This window comes from Bos taurus, chromosome 17 (genome assembly GCF_002263795.3).
Source record: "Bos taurus isolate L1 Dominette 01449 registration number 42190680 breed Hereford chromosome 17, ARS-UCD2.0, whole genome shotgun sequence".
NCBI lineage: Eukaryota > Metazoa > Chordata > Mammalia > Artiodactyla > Bovidae > Bos > Bos taurus.
The window spans coordinates 61,280,193-61,297,707 of record NC_037344.1 but is presented as its reverse complement, the minus strand read 5'-3'; the positions used below and the strand labels follow the sequence as shown (position 1 = coordinate 61,297,707).

The 17,515-nt window shown below is 53.1% G+C and overlaps 2 protein-coding genes across 17 annotated transcripts in view; one reads left to right on the top strand and one right to left on the bottom strand.

The window, feature by feature from the left end:
- Positions 1-11,005, top strand: part of SLC8B1 (solute carrier family 8 member B1) — a 30,007-nt gene extending 19,002 nt beyond the window's left edge. For 2 of the 6 annotated variants that reach the window (XM_059875938.1, XM_059875939.1), the window contains 5 exons: positions 2,144-2,334; positions 4,167-4,320; positions 5,402-5,482; positions 6,873-6,937; positions 9,837-11,005. In XM_059875938.1, the coding sequence (XP_059731921.1) occupies positions 2,144-2,334; positions 4,167-4,320; positions 5,402-5,482; positions 6,873-6,937; positions 9,837-10,034 (689 nt within the window). In that variant the 3' untranslated portion in view covers positions 10,035-11,005. 6 annotated transcript variants of the gene reach the window in all.
- Positions 11,006-11,232: 227 nt separating this feature from the next.
- The window catches only part of TPCN1 (two pore segment channel 1), a 60,529-nt gene continuing 54,246 nt past the window's right edge, over positions 11,233-17,515 (bottom strand). For all 11 annotated transcript variants that reach the window (XM_024977757.2, XM_024977759.2, XM_010814053.4 and 8 more), the window contains 6 exons: positions 16,969-17,015; positions 16,340-16,408; positions 16,085-16,169; positions 15,186-15,325; positions 14,571-14,651; positions 11,233-13,724 (listed from right to left, as the gene is read on the bottom strand). In XM_024977757.2, the coding sequence (XP_024833525.1) occupies positions 13,611-13,724; positions 14,571-14,651; positions 15,186-15,325; positions 16,085-16,169; positions 16,340-16,408; positions 16,969-17,015 (536 nt within the window). In that variant the 3' untranslated portion in view covers positions 11,233-13,610. The remainder of the gene's footprint in view (positions 13,725-14,570; positions 14,652-15,185; positions 15,326-16,084; positions 16,170-16,339; positions 16,409-16,968; positions 17,016-17,515) is intronic.

Here is a 17,515-nt window from a genome sequence, read left to right as displayed (position 1 = left end):
TATCTTCTCACTCCTTCTGCTCAGGTTCTTCCTGTTGTCTGACTTGAGTATCTCATGCTGCCCAGTCCTCTCTCTCTCATCTGGGCTCCTGCCCCTCAACCCAGGGGCATCTCCTGGAGGTGGCGGTATGGTTTTGGTAGCAAATACAGGGCTGAGTGTGGCTTTTTTTTTTTTTTTTTTTGCTAATGAGCGTCAGGATGAAAAGGCTGCCAAATTCTGTTTCTCTTCCAATTTATGGGAAGACGTGGTCGCTGAGAAAGGAGTCAGTGTGAACCCAGAGATGGGAAGGGCTCCCCCTAGTGGTGCCAGCGGGCTGGTTCATGACAGCCCTGCCTCTCCAGTCCCCCGGGGACTTGGTTCATCATTCTTGTGGCTTTTTAAGAGAAGGGTTCCCAAGCATTCAACATTCAAGAACATCTTGATTTTTCTCCCATTCTAAACTGTTGTATTTGATATTTTTCTTTAATCAGTTCTTTTTTTTTTCTTTTTAACTTCAGTGTACTGGAAAGGAATCGGTTTCACCGGCATCAATGGGAAACCAGCCTTGTTTCCAGTACACTTAAGATAGTTAAATCTGTTACTGTGAGAGTGCTGAAGATGGAATCCATTTACGGAGATGTGATTCTATGATATTTAGTGCCTTGTCCACCTGCCCCAACACCGTCTAGTGGTAGCAGGTCCGTGCTGGGGAAAGACTGGTTCGGGCTAACGCGTTTGTGACCCCTTCCAGGTTGATCCCTGCATAGAGAGAACCCCCAGACTTGGCACCCTGCCCAAGGTCTGGGGGTTCTCTCCATCCAGGGGTCAGCCCAGCAGGGGGTCACCTGCCCAAGGAGGTGACATGTCTGCCAGTCACACCTCCTAATCTCACTGCCAACTTCCATCTTCCTTCTCAAGGCCACCCTCAGAGACCTCTTTCTTCTTTTTTTCCACACCACCCAGCATGCAGGATCTTAGTTCTCCAATCAGGGATCAAACCCATGCCCCCAGCAGTGGAAGCAGTCTCACCACTGGATCACCAGGGAAGTCCCCACAGCCATCTTTCTAAAGTGCCACTTGTCACATGTTGTGATCACTCCCCCACTCTAAGACCTCCAGGGCTCCCCAGTGCCTCTTGGAAAAAGGCCACGTCCCCCAGCCGTCATTCGAGATCTCCGAGATCCTGAGCCAGCCACCTTCCCCGGCCCTTTATCTGCTTTTGGTGACACAAATCTGCTCAACTCCTTCCCTTCCATCGCTTCCCTCTGCCTGTGGAACCCTTGTGCCATCCTCTGTTTACAACTCAGCTCACATCCTCAGCCACCAACCCGTGCCCCTGTCTCCTCCTGAAATTCCTCCGGCACAGGACTGAGAAATACAGAGAAAGGACCTCTCACCCAGGTGTCAAGTTCCAAAGCCAGCTCTGCAAGTGAAAGTCACATCCGTCAAAATTGCCCCCCAAAAATCTCCTGCCGTGTATTATGTGCACGATTTTATATATTCAGCCCCTTATGTTATCCTTAGTGCACTGATGTTTATGAGCCCATGAGCTGGACTAAAGAAAGAAGAAAAAGTCTTGTTACATGTGTCTGGGCAATTGAATCATCCATTGCCTTTAAGACTGGTGATGTAAGGATGGTATATGGGAATTTCTAGAATGTTCTGCCTGCCTGCAGGGTTTCCTCCCTTAGGTGTTTTAACATGAAACCTCTAAAACCTTTGTAACTTTGTAGTGGATTGGTTCATAGAGTAGACTTCTCAAGAGAGCCAGAATTAGTAAGGTTGAGTTCGACTGTACAGGTCATCTCATGGAGCCATGCCTATCCATTGGTAATGCCTGGCTGGAGGGTGCTCCCTTTAAGCTCGGGTGGACCGAAGCAGCATGGTTGATCAGTGATGTCTGCCTTGGGCATGAGAAAGGATAGAAGGAGTGAGTGGTCTTAGCCATTCCTATCTTAGCTCCAGGCTGGAGAGTCTGTTTTTCATGTCTGTCTTCCCAGTGTGAGTAGCTCAAGGGCAGGGGGCTATGTCTTCAATTTCTCTGTCTCTCTGAAGTTCCTAGGACAGGGCTGGGCACACAGGTGGTCTCTACCTTATATCCAAACAGTTGTTTGAGTTTTATCTGTGGGTTTTATCCCCTCCACACCCTCTCCATCATGCCAAGGGGCTTCCAGGAGGAGCTGCCAAGTTGAAGCCGTGGAGAGGACCAGCTCCCTTTCTCGTCCCTCTGCAGATGGCGTCTATGAGATAGGTGGCCTCTTTCCCGTCTGGGCCGCGGTGGTGATTGCGGGCACGGCCTTGGCTGCAGTGACCTTTTTTGCCACGTCCAACAGCGAGCCCCCCAGGTTTCACTGGGTAAGAAACCTCGGCTCTCCAAACTGGGAGGGGGATGCTGAGGTCTCCCAGGCAGATATCCTGGGACTGTTAGGCCACTAATCACTTTCCATGATAACAGGTCTTTAAGGCCACTTTTAAGAGATTTTGTGCCTGTTCAAGTTCCTCTTTTTTTTTTTTTGGTAACAACTTCATTTTATTGAATTGCAATTCATACACACATACAAGTCACCCACCTGAGGTGTACAATAACTGTATTTATTATATTTATAGGACTTCCCCGATGGCTCAGATGGTAGAGAGTCTGCCTGCAATGCAGGAGACCTGGGTTCACTCTCTGGATCGGGAAGATCTCCCGGAGAAGGAAATGGCAACTCCATTATATTCATGGAGTTGTACAACCATCACAGTTTGGGATTCACCACCACAAAAAGAAGCCCTGAACCCGTTGACAGTCACTCTCCGTCCTCCCCCATCACCCTCTGGCCAGCACAGCTGCTTTCAGTCCCTCCAGATTTTTCTGTTCTGTATATTTCACATACATGGAATCACACAATACGTACTTTTTGTGGCCTGCCCTCCTTCACTTAACAAAATGTTTTCAAGCGTGTCCATGTTGTAGCCTGTGTCAGGACTTCATTCCTTTTCATGGCGGACGACTATTCCATTGTGCAGGCATAGCATATGTTGTTTATCCATTCATCCATGAATGAATCCTGGGAGGGAGTTTCCCCCACTTCTTAGCTATTATGAATAATGCTGCCATGGTTTAGAATTGGTTTAGGATTTTTTGTGTAGAAATGATTCATTTCTCTTAGGTGTCATCCTAGGAGTGAAACTAGTAGGTCAAATGTAAACTGTTTGTTCACTTTTTGGAAGATCTACCAGACTTTTCCACCACTGTAACTGGAAAGCACCTGAGTTTGTAATGATCACATCCCAATGGTGGAATTGTTTTGTCTTTGGGGGTGTTTCCCCTACCACCATGCTCTCCATTCTGCAGGATGCTAAATAATTTTTTAGGCAGTTTGTCCAGAGAATTTTTTCCTAAAGTTTAAACCAATTATTGCTTTTAAAAATTCTAGTCTTTATTTTTAGAAACTCTGAATTTGAACCCAAAGGAATTTGAATTTTCAGCAAATTGATTATTTAGAGAAGTGTTGCTGTTTTTTAGTCACTCAGTCATGTCCAACTCTTAGCAACCCATGGACAGGAGTAGCCCACCAGGCTCCTCCTGTCCATGGGTTTCTCCAGGCAAGAATACTGGAGTGGGTTGCTGTTTCCTCCTCCAGGGTATCTTCTCATCCCAGGGATTGAATCTGTGTCTCCTGGGTTGGCAGGCAGATTCTTTACCACTGAGCCACCAGGGAAGCCAGAGAAACGTTAGCCAGTGTTTCTTACTAGTCTTTGAAGTACTCATACATGCTCCAAGGTGGATGCACCTTGAACCCATGATGCTGAGTGAGACAGGCCAGTCACAAAGGCCCACATACTGTATGAAGCCGTTTTTATGATGTGTCTAGAATAAACCATCCAGAGAGACAGAAAGCAGAGTGGTTTCCAGGGGCTGGGAGGAAGGTTGGGTGGGCTGGGGAGCGCAGTATGGAGTTCCTTTTTGTGGTGACGGGGTGGCATTTGGTCCATTGACTAGAAGCCTGATGAGAGCTGTAATGTGCCCCTTTTTGACAAAATGGTAATGCTGAGCTAGCATTTTATTGAGTGCTTACTGTATGCCAGGCTCTAACTGCTTTGCGTCAACTAACTCACGCTCATGACTCCCTCACAAGGCAGGTACTGTGATCGTCCCATTTTATAGCTGAGGCGCTGAGGCTGTGTCCCGTTTCCTCCCCCAGCTCTTTGCTTTCCTGGGCTTCCTGACCAGCGCCCTGTGGATCAACGCGGCTGCCACAGAGGTGGTGAACATCCTGCGGTCCCTGGGCGTGGTATTCCGGCTGAGCAATACTGTCCTGGGGCTCACGCTGCTGGCCTGGGGGAACAGCATTGGAGGTGACGCGGGGCCGGGTGGGCTTCTGGAAGGAGCACGGCTACCTCACTGCTCGTTGCTCCCTCAGCCAGAATGACACATGGGCAGGGCTTCCAGGACATGCACCCTCAGCAGCGTTCAATGCCTACTGTCTTTGGAGTGAGCATCCCTGGGCTTCAGGTGGGATGGTCTGGACTGTACCTGAGACTGTAGAAGCTCCAGTCTCTTCTCTTCTCGCTGATGCACAGATACTTGATGGCTCCCCAGAGTTCAGGAGGGACATGGAGCTCATTGCAGTCAACCAGCAGAATATATCCATAGGTGTGGCATGGGTAGGCATTCATGCATACATATTGAGTTAGCCAAAGAATTCATTTGGAGTTTTCCATTTGACAGTAAGAAAAAGCAGAATGAACTTTTTGGCCAATCCAATACATATATCCTTTAGTTAGAGCTGCCAAGTACGGTTAGTCAGGTTGTACACGGCCCAAGGGCATGCTGACAAGGAGTCAAAGGCCCCAAAACTAGCTCTCCTTCCACTCACCTTTTTGGGCCCCTTTTCCTAATTTGCACAGAGGTACTGTATATGCTGGGGCTTCCCAGGTGGTACTAGTGGTAAAGAACACATCTGCTAATGCAGGAGACACAAAAGGTACAGGTTTGACTCCTGAGTCGGGAAGATGCCCTGGAGGAGGAAATGGCAACGCACTCCAGTATTCTTGCCTGGAGAATTCCACGGACAGAAGAGCCTGGCAGGCCACATGCAGTCCACGGGGTTGCAGAGTCAGACACGACTGAAGTGACGTATCCTACGCGCACTGTGCCAGCAGGGTCAGGACCTGGGTGAAAGACTGGTGCTGGCTTGTCACACCCACGAGGTTGCCCCTGGTGGGAAAGAAGCAGGTGAAAAGAATTAAGGAGGGAATTGTGTCTCACGGGGCAATGTGGCCGCCCACAGCACCCAGACAAGCCAGTGTCAGAGTCAGGCAGATGTCCGTCAGTGTTTGTTGACTGAATGACTGTGGGTAAGAATGAAGGAACTGGTGACCAACAAGGGCCAGGGAAGTCTCGCACCGCTCAGGGCCTTCTCTTGTTTCCACACAGATGTCTTCTCAGATTTCACGCTGGCCCGTCAGGGCTACCCAAGGATGGCGTTCTCGGCCTGCTTCGGTGGCATCATCTTCAGTATCCTTTCTGTGGTGGCCCTTCCCTCAGTGCTGGGAGCCACGGGTGGGCTCTATTCCTCCCCCTCCGGACGGGCTTTCACGGGAACGCCTGGGGCAGGTGCCTCGGCTGCTTGGGCCTCAGCTTTTTCATCTATAAAATGGGGGTGTTGAGAGGACTGACCTCATAGGTTGTTGTAAAGATCGAATGAAGTGACAGAAGTGCTTGGTAAACAGCAGTGACGGCAGCTGTTCATCTTGTTAGGGCAGAAGTCTTATCAGTAGGTACCCACACACTAAGCTTGTGGAAGACCTCTCTCCCTCTCATAGATGTCATGGTTTGTAGATGTCAGGGTTGGCACATTTTTTCTTTTTTCCCCTAATTATTTACTTGTTTTTGACTGTGCTGGGTCTTTGCTGCTGCACAGGCTTTCTCTAGTTGCAGCACGTGAGAGCTACTCTAGCTGTGGTACACGGGCTTCTTACTGCAGTGGCTTCTCGTGTTGCAGAGCATGGCCCCTAGGGTGCGTGGGCTTCGGTAGTTGCAGCATGCAGGCTTGGTAGCTGTGGCACACTGGCTTAGTTGCCCTGCAGTGTGTGGAATCTTCCTGGACCAGAGATCGAACCCACGTCCTCTGCATTAGCAAGCAGACTCTAAACTATTGAACCACCAGGGAATTCTGGCAAACTTTTTCTTAAAGGGTCAGAGAGTACATATTTTAGATTTTGTGGGCCATAGCACTCTTTTGCCACTCCTCAACTCTTCTACTGAAGTGTGAAAACAGTCATGGGCAATACATGAACGAATGGGCCTGACTGTCCCAATAAAACTTTATTAATAAAAGCAGACAGTGGGCCGGATTGTCCTGTAGGCTTTCATTTGCCTGGTCTGTATAGAAAAGAGAAGGTCAGGCAGCCTAGGGCTGTGAAAAAGGCAAGGCTTGGAATCCAAGCAGTCTTGGGTCCCAGTTCCAGCACTGCCACGTGCCAGCTATGTGACCCGTGTGCAGATGCCTCCTGCCATTTGTCACGGCCTGCTGCCTGCCGTGACCTGCTCCTGGCTGTAGGGCTGTGGCCTGTCCTGACCTCTCAGGTTGGGGTGGGAAGGATTGAGCCTTGGCTGGAGCAGTGTCCCCCGTGCCATGCTCCATCACCAGTCCTCCCAGTCACTTCACATGAACTCTGTTTCTCCATCTCACCAGGCCCCAGGTGTTTGTCCCTTCCTGCGATCCTTACAGATTGAGGCAGAATGTACAGTGGACACTCTTAGGCGCTAAGGATAGGGTTTCCTCAGAGAGGGCTTTTGAGGGAACGGAGTGGGTTGCAGCCAGAGATCAGAAAGATCAGTGGGCTGTGTTCAGTCAGGGTTATGGGGTGTTATATTCCAACAGACTTCCTGAACTGGACTGCAGATATGCTGGTGGGAGTGGGGCTGGGCTGCCTGCTCCAGATCTCCAGGAGCCACATGGAGGTGAAGGTAAGTACCAGATGATTCAACAAGGAGCTGCTTCATAAGGGTCTCTTCTCTTCCCCTCCCCGCTCTGGACCAGAGACCATTCACATCTCAGTAGGTTACACTTATTGGGGAGAGGACTTGTCTAAATGTGTGATGTCTGATTTGTATCATATCTTTAAAATATTTTGTATATAGGGTTAAAAGTCTTCCTTGCAAGGTCATGGAGTAATTATTAATAAGATGTAGCTTTGAGGGAAGGGGGCAGGAAGGCTCTGGACTCCTGTCTTGGTCTCATCACTGAAGTGTCTTGTTATAGGACTTTCACTGAAGTAGAACTCTGAGGGTCTCTAAGTCTCAGCTTCTTCACCTGTGAAATGGGTTGATCCCACCTCCCAACTTCCTGGATAAGCACACACGAGATAAGGGCCAGGCTGAACACCTTATCCCAACCCTGTTGGGAGAGGACAGGCCAGGATGAGAGTGTTGACAACAGCCCCAGAAGGGAGGAACCTCCATAGATTTGAAATGCACTGAGCAGAAGAGGCTCTGTGGATTCAAGAGGCTCTGCAAATTCTCTGGGGGCACATGAGACCTCTTGACCCCGGCATTCCAGGGGGTGGTGGGCTGGAAATCTGCACTTGTAAATACACTACCTGGAGACATATGAAGGTTAGGACCCTTGAGGGACAGTTCACCAGCAAGAAAACACTACTTGGGGGCAGGTAACCCAATTGTGTAGGTGACTTGGATGGGCCTCCTATGGCCAGATCTTCCAGCTTTTTTTGAGGAGAAGAAATTGGGATTCCTAGGTGAGCTTTCGGAGAAGGCAGTGACACCCCACTCCAGTACTCTTGCCTGACAAATCCCATGGATGGAGGAGCCTGGTGGGCTGCAGTCCATGGGGTCGCTAGGAGTCGGACACGACTGAGCGACTTCACTTTCACTTTTCACTTTCCTGCATTGGAGAAGGAAATGGCAACCCACTCCAGTGTTCTTGCCTGGAGAATCCCAGGGACGGGAAAGCCTGGTGGGCTGCCGTCTATGGGGTTGCACAGAGTCGGACGCGACTGAAGCGACTTAGCAGCAGCAGCAGGTGAACTTTTCTCTTTGGAAATATTGCATAGTGCCCCATGCAAGGCAGATGTGACCCAGATTTGCCCAGAGTGTACATTCCCAGGGACTCGAATTCCGAGGCCAGACCAGAAAAGGATGAAGATGGGGTGGGGCATGTGGCCCAGGGGACAGTTTTAAGGCGAATCGTGTGGAAGCACTTGGGTGTGCAGCTGAATGATGGAGTCATTCATGGGAACAAAGTCGCCCAGCTCTTTCTGCAGGAGGCAGCTAGTTCTTGAATAGCCGTGTGGATGATGTGTAATGAACTGGCTGTGGGCCGGCCTTTCACAGTGGCCACACCCATAAGCCAAATAGCTACTGCTTGAAAAGTTCACTTTTCTAAGGGGTAAACACCCTCTGTCTGCAGATTTTGTTTCTACTTCTCTTGGGTTTAATAGGTTCCTTTCATTCCTGACTCTCAGACAGCTCCAGATAATGAGGCTTCAGGGTTGGCCCCCTGGGGGCCCTGTTTCTTTCCTTTGGCTCCTTGTGGAGTGTGTGTCGGCATTTCCTCTGCCTTTGTGCTGAGTTTTGGAAATGCTTGTGCAGTTGATTGCGTAAGACACAGGGCATCACAAGAGGTCATCACAGAAGGAAGTCCGCGCTGTACTGTTGCCTGAAAAACAGGTTGCTCTTAAACATGTACCTACTGTCTGGTCCCACGTCTGGTTGCAGAATACACGGGGCTTTTGGTGCACACGTGTACCCACACATTTGTGTGGACATATGTTGCTGTATGGAAGGCAGGGGAGGGTAAGAGCTTGGACTTCGGATTTGGGCTCTGTCACGTACTACAGTTGATCCTTGAACAATGCAGGAATTAGGGGTGCTGACCGCCCCACGTCACAAATCTGCGTAGTGCTGTCTCTGCCTCAAAAGCAAGTGAGTGAGTGACAGTGAGTATCCGACTCTTTTCGACCCCATGGACTGCAGCCCGCCAGGCTACTCTGTCCATGGGATTTCCCCAGCAAGAATACTGGAGTGGGTTGCCATTTCCTTCTCCAGCCTCAAAAGCAAAGGAATTGATAAATGAATTGCCCAGGGGCAGGATACTGAAAGAGTTAGGATAGAATCAGGACTCAAACCCTAGCTGTTTTTCTTTTTTAATATTTGTCTATACCAGCTCTTCATTGTGGTATATGGGATCTAGTTCCCTGACCAGGGATCAAACCTGGGCCCCCTGCATTGGAAGCGCGGCGTCTTAGCCACTGGACCAGCAGGAAGTCTCATACCCTAGCTCTTTGGATTCCACATGTTGTGATCTCTAATCCAGCATGGACTTTTCCCCCTGGCTTAAAGATTGTGAAATGAAAGTACAGATACTAGGGTTGAAAGAAACCCACCCGCGTGGACTCAGGCAGTTCAAACCAGTGCTGTTCAAGGGCCAGCCATACTCGGTTTCCTCGACTGCGGATTGTGATCATCATGAAGGCCCCCTTACACGATGGGGGCTGAAAGGGCATGGTGGGTGTGAAATACCTAGCGTAGTGCCTAGGATTAAGCCTTGCATATGTGTTAGATAGGTGCTAAGTCTGGAGGGGAAAGAAGCGGGAAGGGGACTGACTATTCCCCATGGACAGCGGAGCCTGGGGGGCTACAGTCCCTGGGGGGTCACAAAAGAGTTGGACACAACTGAGCATGCGCACGTTCACGTTCAGGTGGTTTAAAAACATTGAACTTCAAGTTGGGGCAGCCGTCTCACAGGGAGGCCAAAAGTCCCTCCCTGGTCCCTAACGAGGGGCCCTCAAACCTCAGTTTGACTGTCGGCTGCTGTAACCCAGCCTCTCTCCCCTGTTCCCCCCTGCAGCTGGAGCCGGACGGACTGTTGGTGTGGATCTTGGCGGGCACCCTGGGCCTCAGCCTCGTCTGTTCCCTGGTTTTGGTCCCACTGCAGTGCTTCCAGCTGAGCCGAGTTTACGGCTGCTGCCTGCTCCTCCTCTACCTGACCTTCCTCGTGGTGGCCCTGCTCACTGAATTTGGAGTGATTCACTTGAAAACTGTGTGAGTGACGCTGCGTCAGGGTCCGCCTGGCGGTCGGGAGGTGTCACTGCAGGCGGTGAGATGGAGGACGAAGTGCCTTCTGCAGAACCCGCGTGGCCCCAGCTGTGAATGGGGTGTGGGTTTGTGGGGGCCGTGCTATCTGCCAAAGATTCCAGGTCACTGCTGTGCGCAGTGAGGACAGTCAAATGTTGTTTCTGGGACTATGGTGATGGGGCTTCCCTGTGGACAGAGTCCCAGCAGCAGGCGGAAGACTTCCTTGCATTACCTCCAGAGCCTCTTTTGAAGGTCGGGGTCTGGGTCGAAGGGGGAAGCCTGGATGCCTTCCAGGCTGGTTCGGGAAGACCCCAAAGACTTCAGGGCTGGAGGCGGTTAGTCACCCCTTGCTGCCTTCTTGCAACGTTTCTCAGGGCTCAGAGGGCTGCCAAACCAGGGTTTAGGGAATCGGGGTGACTCAGACCTGGCAGATAGCCCGTGTCGGGTCAGCATACAAAGTGTTCTGAGTTTTGGAGCTGCACCGTCCAGCAGAAATAGGAGACGTGACCCTAATTGTGAATTTCTGAGTCGCCATGCTGATAAAGCCAAAAGAAAAAGGTGGAAGTAATCACAATACGTATTGCTCCACAATGGCAGCCAGTGGCAATGGCCCATCAGCGGCTCCAAATTGGACGGTGCAGCTCCAGGCTCTGCCTCTAGAACTGTCTGCTGACTTCAGAGGTTTCCCTAGCTGCAAAACAGGAGTCAGTTTGACGGTGCCTGGTGCCTACCTCAGGGGGAGCCCTGGGCTGGGGTTCCCCTGCCTGCAAGCTCTGGGAGGGTGGTGAGCACTCCCGGGTGCCTTCCTGCTGGCAGCCAGTGACCCCCTTTTTAATAAGCCTTTTTCCATTTGCTTGATGCCTTAGGCCAGCAGTAAAGGGATTCAACTGTCTTTTCTTCCAATGAACATAATTATTAAAATTTCAAGGACACAGAAAATAACATACACCCAGCTGTTACTAGTTCTTCTTAACCCGGGCCAGGGTGACAGGCAGTTGGATCCAGGGCCGAAGGTTCTTGGGCCTGACGGATCTGGACTTTGTGGCGCGTCTAGGGGTGGGGCTGAGGTGGTGCCATGGACTGGCACGGCTGGGTCCTGTTCCTGCTTCCCACGATCATGGAAGCCACCGCGTGGTGCCTGCTGGAAGTCACGAGGCGGCAGCCACACGTACAAAGCGGAGGCTCTTTATTAATATGCCAGAAATCCGCAGCACGGTGGGTTTTCTAGGTAACAAATCGCCGACGTACAAAACCTTACAGCGTCGTTCCCGCTACCGATACAAAATGATTGTCACGTGGTGTGGAGTAAGGCTGGGTTAGGGGAGGGAAGCAAGGAGGAGGGGCCGGATGGCGTCCCCCTCCCAAAGCTGGGTCACGGCACAGGGCCATCAGACGCTGACTGATAGGTGGTAGGGACCCAGAGCAGGCTGGCGCGTCTCACGTCGGTGTCACCAAGCTGAGGTGAGAGTGTCTGAGCTGGGTGAGCTCACAGCCCTGAGTGACACTCGCTCCCTGCTCGGTGGCCTGTGTGTGAGTGGGAGGGTCCGCCTGAGGAGCCCCCGTGACCCCACGGGCAGCTGTCCTTAGCCTCAGTGACGAGGGCGCCCACCGGGGGCTGGGGTCGGGCCATCCGCACTGCTGCCCCTTGGCCTCCAGCCCGTTCCTGACTGAAACAGGGCCTTTCGCAGGATGGCTGGGGAGCCTGGACTCAACTCCACTCTTCCTGGTAGCAGCCATCACCCTGAGGGTGGGCGTGGGGTACACTCAGCCTCCCTGGGACCCCCTTCTGAGGGCAGATGCTGAGATCGGAGGACTCATGCCCTCCTTTCAAGGCTGCCCCTTGCCTCCTGCTTCCAGAATGCCCATTTCAGTACATAAAAGCTAAAAGGCACCCGGTTGTGCAAATAAAGTTCCTTCTCTGGAGCGGGGAAGGGGTCCAGGCCTGGGCCTGGTGCCAAGCTGCCCACAGCAGCCTGTCGCTCCCCAGAGATGAGGAAGACAATGTCCGTCTCCTGATTCCTGGTGGAAACCTCAGTGGTTCTCAGTGATTGGTTTGTTTTCCTAAAGGGCTGTGCTTAAAAAAAAAAAAACACCACCACTCCTCCCCTGATGAGGGGCAGAGCTATGGGATGCTGGCTCTGGCGATCAACCCTCCGAGGCCACAGTCAAGACTTGGCCGTGGAGATGGGTAGGGGAGCCGGGTCCTGCCCTGCTGGAAAGAGAATGCGGGGAGGGCGGAGTCTCTGCACTCCACCCCACCCCCGCCCCCTACCGCCTTTCTAGCTCATGGAGGCAGCTGGAGAGCTGCGGTTGGAGCAGGACGCCCAGCGGGGGCTCCTCCCCCTGCCCCGTCCTCCCTGCATGCTGCCTCCTGCACCGGGTGTGCAGCCCGGGAGCCACCACTGCTAACCCCACCTGCCGTGCATTCACGCCCCGAAGGCACTCCAATCTCAGGATTCGCCCAAGGTCCCCGGGAAACCGAGGGGCTATCTGAACCTACTCCCGGGATGGGGAAACCTTGGAGCGAGCCGAGTCCCCGCTCCCACCTCAGTCAAGTCCACGGGGAGTGACTTGCTCAAGGTGAGGGCAGAGCTGGCCAAGGGGGCCAACGAGTTGGGCGGCCGTGGATGGCCCGAGGTGAGCCTCTGTGCTTTTTGTTCCCTTTCCTCAGCACGCACACATGTGAAGGACCTGCTGCGGTCTTTGGCAGAATCCTGAATTAACCAAAATATGTTTTTGCTTGAACAGGACAATCCCAAGGCAAAAGGATTTAAGGAGAAAGCCCGTTCACTTTAGGACTTGGTCTGGGGTGGTAGCCACTGGCCTGGCCTCTGGCCTGTTCTCCTCCTATGGACCATCTTAGAAGCATTTTCAGCAACAAGGGTTAAAACTTACGGTAGGTGAGAAGGCTCATGGAGCCAGGATACAGAATCTCTGACCGCCCGGCGCTGGCTGAGATCTGACCACATGGAGTACCCATGGCCCCGGATCACTCGTTCCGGCAGGTGCTTGCTGGGTACTGGTTTCCCAAGGGAACACCCATTCCATGATCATCACATCTGGAGAAATACCATCCTGAGGATGTGGGCTCTTTCCTTCCTAAGTGGTTTTGTCCCCAAAGCAGGACACAGGAGCCCTGGGCCGTAGGGCAGGTCAGTGGGGAGGCTGCCGGGCAGGGAAGGATTCTGAGAGCAGCGTCAGGAAGACAGTGCGACAGGCACGCGGGCCCACTGTGAAGGCCAGCCCTATTCACGTGCTCTTGTGAAGGGGCCTTCTGGAGCCTTCCACGTTAAGAGCCGCTCTTGGTGGCCTGACCGCCCCCGAGACGAAGCCGACTTCCAGGGTTAAACAGGGTAAGGCGATTATAAACCAAACCCCATCTTGTCAGCCTTTCTCTCCTTTCTGTATATAAATATGTGCATATATATATGGATGTGTATACATATATATAACATATACATATATACACATACATTACTTTGATACATTGTAGTAAAATAATACTATTGTGTTATTGCATAGAAGAGATGGCTTTTGCAGGCTGGGCTTAGGTGATGGTCTGGGAGCGCTGGCGGCTGCCTGGAGGCTGCTGGGTGGCAGGGACCACGCAGCTGCTGAGCTGTCGTTCCTCCTGCTTGCGGGCATGTTCCTCATACCACTCCTAAGGCAAGAGAGCAGACAGGGTGCTGAGTGGGTCCCGCCCCAGTCCTGCCAGCTAACCCCAGCCTGATGGGGGTCACCCAGGCCGGGCAGCACTGGGCCCTCCGCCTGCTGTGGGCAGCAGCAGAGAGTCTGCTGCCCGTGCCACCCAACTGGGACTGAATACCACTCATACCCCAGACGTGCTGGAAAGGCTGACTGTGCCCCTAAGTGGAAAAATTACTGTGCAGTCTTTCCCTTTCTAATTAGAGGTGTGCAAACCTCCTTGTCCAATGTGCTTTGCACAATCCTCTTTGTAAATGAGGCCCAGGTAATAATTACCCTTTACTTGTGAACGTAATCTGTGTGGTTCACAAAGAGATGTGGCCCCCCCAACATTCCATGGTATATCCCCTTTGAGCTGGGTGTCCTTATCTTACACCCGAAAACCTGGAGCTCACAAGTTGTGTAAAGTTCCATGAAGTTTCATGCACCTCCTAACTCCCCTCTTCGAAGAGGCTGGTCCTGGCAAGCCGGCCAGGAACCACCCCACCCCGCTCCCTCTGCCCTGTGTGTCTCCTGCTGTGCATGTTTCCTTCTCGGTTCTGGCTCAGAGGATGAGAAGGAGATGAGGTCAGATGCGGAAGAGCAGATAGGGGGCTACCTGTGTTGGGGAACTAATGCTTCAAGGGTTCAAGGCTGAGCCCTGAAGCACCACTGGTGGTGGTTCCAACAGATAATCCCAGAACTCCCCACCGAGCACGCCCCACAACTCAAGACGGGGACTGGAGATCAGCCCCTGCCCAGCAGTGGGGAGGACCACTCCCAGGCAGGAGGAGCTTGCAGCGCGGTCGGGGGGTGCTCCTACCTGAATCTCCTCTTGGTACATCTTTAGGCTCAGGTCGCTTTTGGTCCTTGATCTCCGTCCCAGAAACACCAAGGTATTTTGCTGGGGAAGAATGGAGAGGTTACAGGGACCCACCCGAGTCTGGGCCCTGGTGCCCAGCTTCAGCAGGACTCACCTGCTCCTCTGGCTTCTGTAAAGGTGCCCCCCTCTCCCCCAAAAAATCACTAAAACCTGTGGGGACAGGGGACTTCCCTGGTGGTCCAGTGATTAAGCTGGAGAAGGAAATGGCAACCCACTCCAGTATTCTTTCTGGGAGAATCCCATGGACAGGGGAGCCTAGCGGGCTATAGTCCATGGGGCTGCAAAGAGTTGGACACGACTGAGCAACTAAACACCAACCAGTGGCTAAGAATCCATCTTCCAATGCAGGGGCTGTGGGTTCGATCCTTGGTTGGGGAACTGAGATCTCACATGCCTCGGGGTAACTAAGTCTGTGCCGCAACTAAGGCCCAGCACAGACAGACAGACAGACAGACAAACCAGACAGACACAAACTCTCTCTCTCTCTCTCAGGGGATGGACAGTGGGGGAGGGTTTGCACTAAGCTCCTTCGGACGAGGCCCTGGGGCTCCCCACCTCGTATCTCTCCAGCTGGGAGAGGATCTTGAGCAGCTGGGCAATGTCTGAGTTGGCTCCCCCTGCCTCCCGGTAGAGCTTCAGAACTGCGACCAGCTCGTCTTTGGAGAGCTCCTTCTCCAGGGTGATGCCGTCGTCCACTGCAGGAGGGCAGGGCGGTGGGAAGGCGCCTGGCTTGGTCTGGTTTAGCCAGCCTCCCTGCTGCCCCTGTGGGGGGCTTAAGGTTCCCTGGATCTGCAGGATCCAATCCCCCGTGTCGCCCCTACCACCTAGCACTCCATCCCTCCCGGTTCCTGCCCTTCAGTTGCTGTGAGGAGCGCTGCTCAGGCCAGCAGCGTTCAGGGGACACAGGGTTGCAGGAGGCCATCCCCGAGCCAGAAGGAAACGATCAGGTGGCCTGAGAGGACAGAGATTTGGAAACAAGCAGCCATAGGGATGTGGTGGTTTTGATGGAGAATCTGGAAAGAATAGAGGATCAGTACACAGAAAGCCATGCAACCCAGGAAAAGGGAGGCAGTCACTGAAGCCGGGCTTGTCAAGCTGCTATGGGCTCTGTGGCCCGCAGTATTTACATCGTTTAAATCAAGAACCAGAGGACAAACATGTTTAGGAACACAGGGATGGTAACTAAAAGGAAGAGCTAAGGGGTGAGCAGTCTGGGAGATGCGAAAGGTGGGACACAGGGCTGCTGGGGTCTTGATCTCTGACCTGTATTGTTCTGGTTTTTAAGATGAGATCCTGAGCTTTTTTTTGGTCATTAAGTATTTGAAAATAATGCAAATAAGAGGTCAAGAAAGATAAGCCAGACTGGTAAGCTGAACTGCCAGAAGACTGGACATCCAGACAGCTGAAAAGCTGACAGCTGGACAGAAAGACAAGTGGCAGACACCTGCACCAACCTTCCGAGTCCTGGTTCTTGCGGCTGTAGTTCATTCGGAAGACAAAGGCTTCGAGGATGAAGGCCACAATGATGGTCATCACCACCTGGCCAGGCACAGGGAGAGGAGGCGAGAGGAATGGGGGGGTGTGAGTTGCGATGGGGCCCCAGAGCCCGGCCAGATGTATCCCCGGCCCTCTTCTCCCCGAACTGCACCGGGTGAGGAGGCGGCTTGTGAAGGCAGAGGACGGCGGGCACTCTGCGGCCCCCGACCTACCATGGTCACGATGTAGAAGGTCATGAAGTAGAGGCGGCTCCAGTGCGAGGTCTGGGAGGTGACACCTTCCTGCGGACGGAGAGAAGCAGGCGGTGAGCGAGCGGGGGCGGGGATGCGCTGTCTACCAGCTTTCTTCATGGCCCCCGCTCTTTACAGACCCTTCCTGATTTGCCTTCAGTTGCGGAGACAAAGGAGGCCAATGGCTTCTTGGGTGCAAAAACTCCTCTGTGCTCCTTAGGCCTGGACGCCTCCCCACCCACAGCTAATGGCTTGGGACTAAGGCAGGCAGCCTTTGGAAGAATTTAAAGGATGGGAAAAACCAACCAAGCACCTTGGCCACACTGTTCCTTGATTGGCAAGTTTCCCCCACAGCGGTGGGAGCAGGACAGAGACCACAGGCTGTCTGGCCTCTCCTGGCTGGTGAGGGATGTGCAGAGAGGGTGGGGAACAAGGCCACGTTCAGCTAATGGTGGGGTGGCCCCGGGATTCAGCCTATATCCTGGTCTCCCCACAGAACCCCGCCCCCTGTGGGGGACAGGAGAGCAATGCACCCCACGCTGGGCTGGGTGAGGGAGACCTAGCCTCAGAATGGTGGGCAGACCCCCAAGAGCTGACGGGGAGGTCCTTACCATGATGATGTACCAGTTGTTGACAACCGTGAGCTCGAACAAGGTCACTGCCAAACAGAAGGGAGAGACAGAAGCGTCTTGATCAGACCCGCTTTTGCAAAGTGGGGTCAGTGGCCTCTCTCCACCTATCCTGGGTACCAGGCACTTGTCTGCCAGCCTGGGCTGTGAGCTCCAGAGAGAGCGGCCAAGACCCTTCCAGAGCGCCTCCCCCATAGGAAGTGGTCCCGTCTCGGCCTGGCCCCCAAAGCATGCGTCTTTTGCCTCAGCAGCTCGAGATGCTGCAGTGGGGATCCTGAGGAAGAGCCCCCCAGACCTTCCTCAGTCTAGGATGTCATGAGGGGATGTTCTGAGAAAGCTGTGTCTGGCAAGGCCCCATCCCTCCGTGGCCCCCTGCCCTCCCAGCTTTTCCGTGGAAGCCAGGAGCAGAGCTGCGTGGGCCTGGCCTGGGTGGCACAGGGTACTGTGGCTGGGCACCCCCGTGACACGGGGGGTGGCTCCCCAGCATCAGGCTGTACCCCTCCCAGCCAAGCGTGAAGCTCTGCTGCTC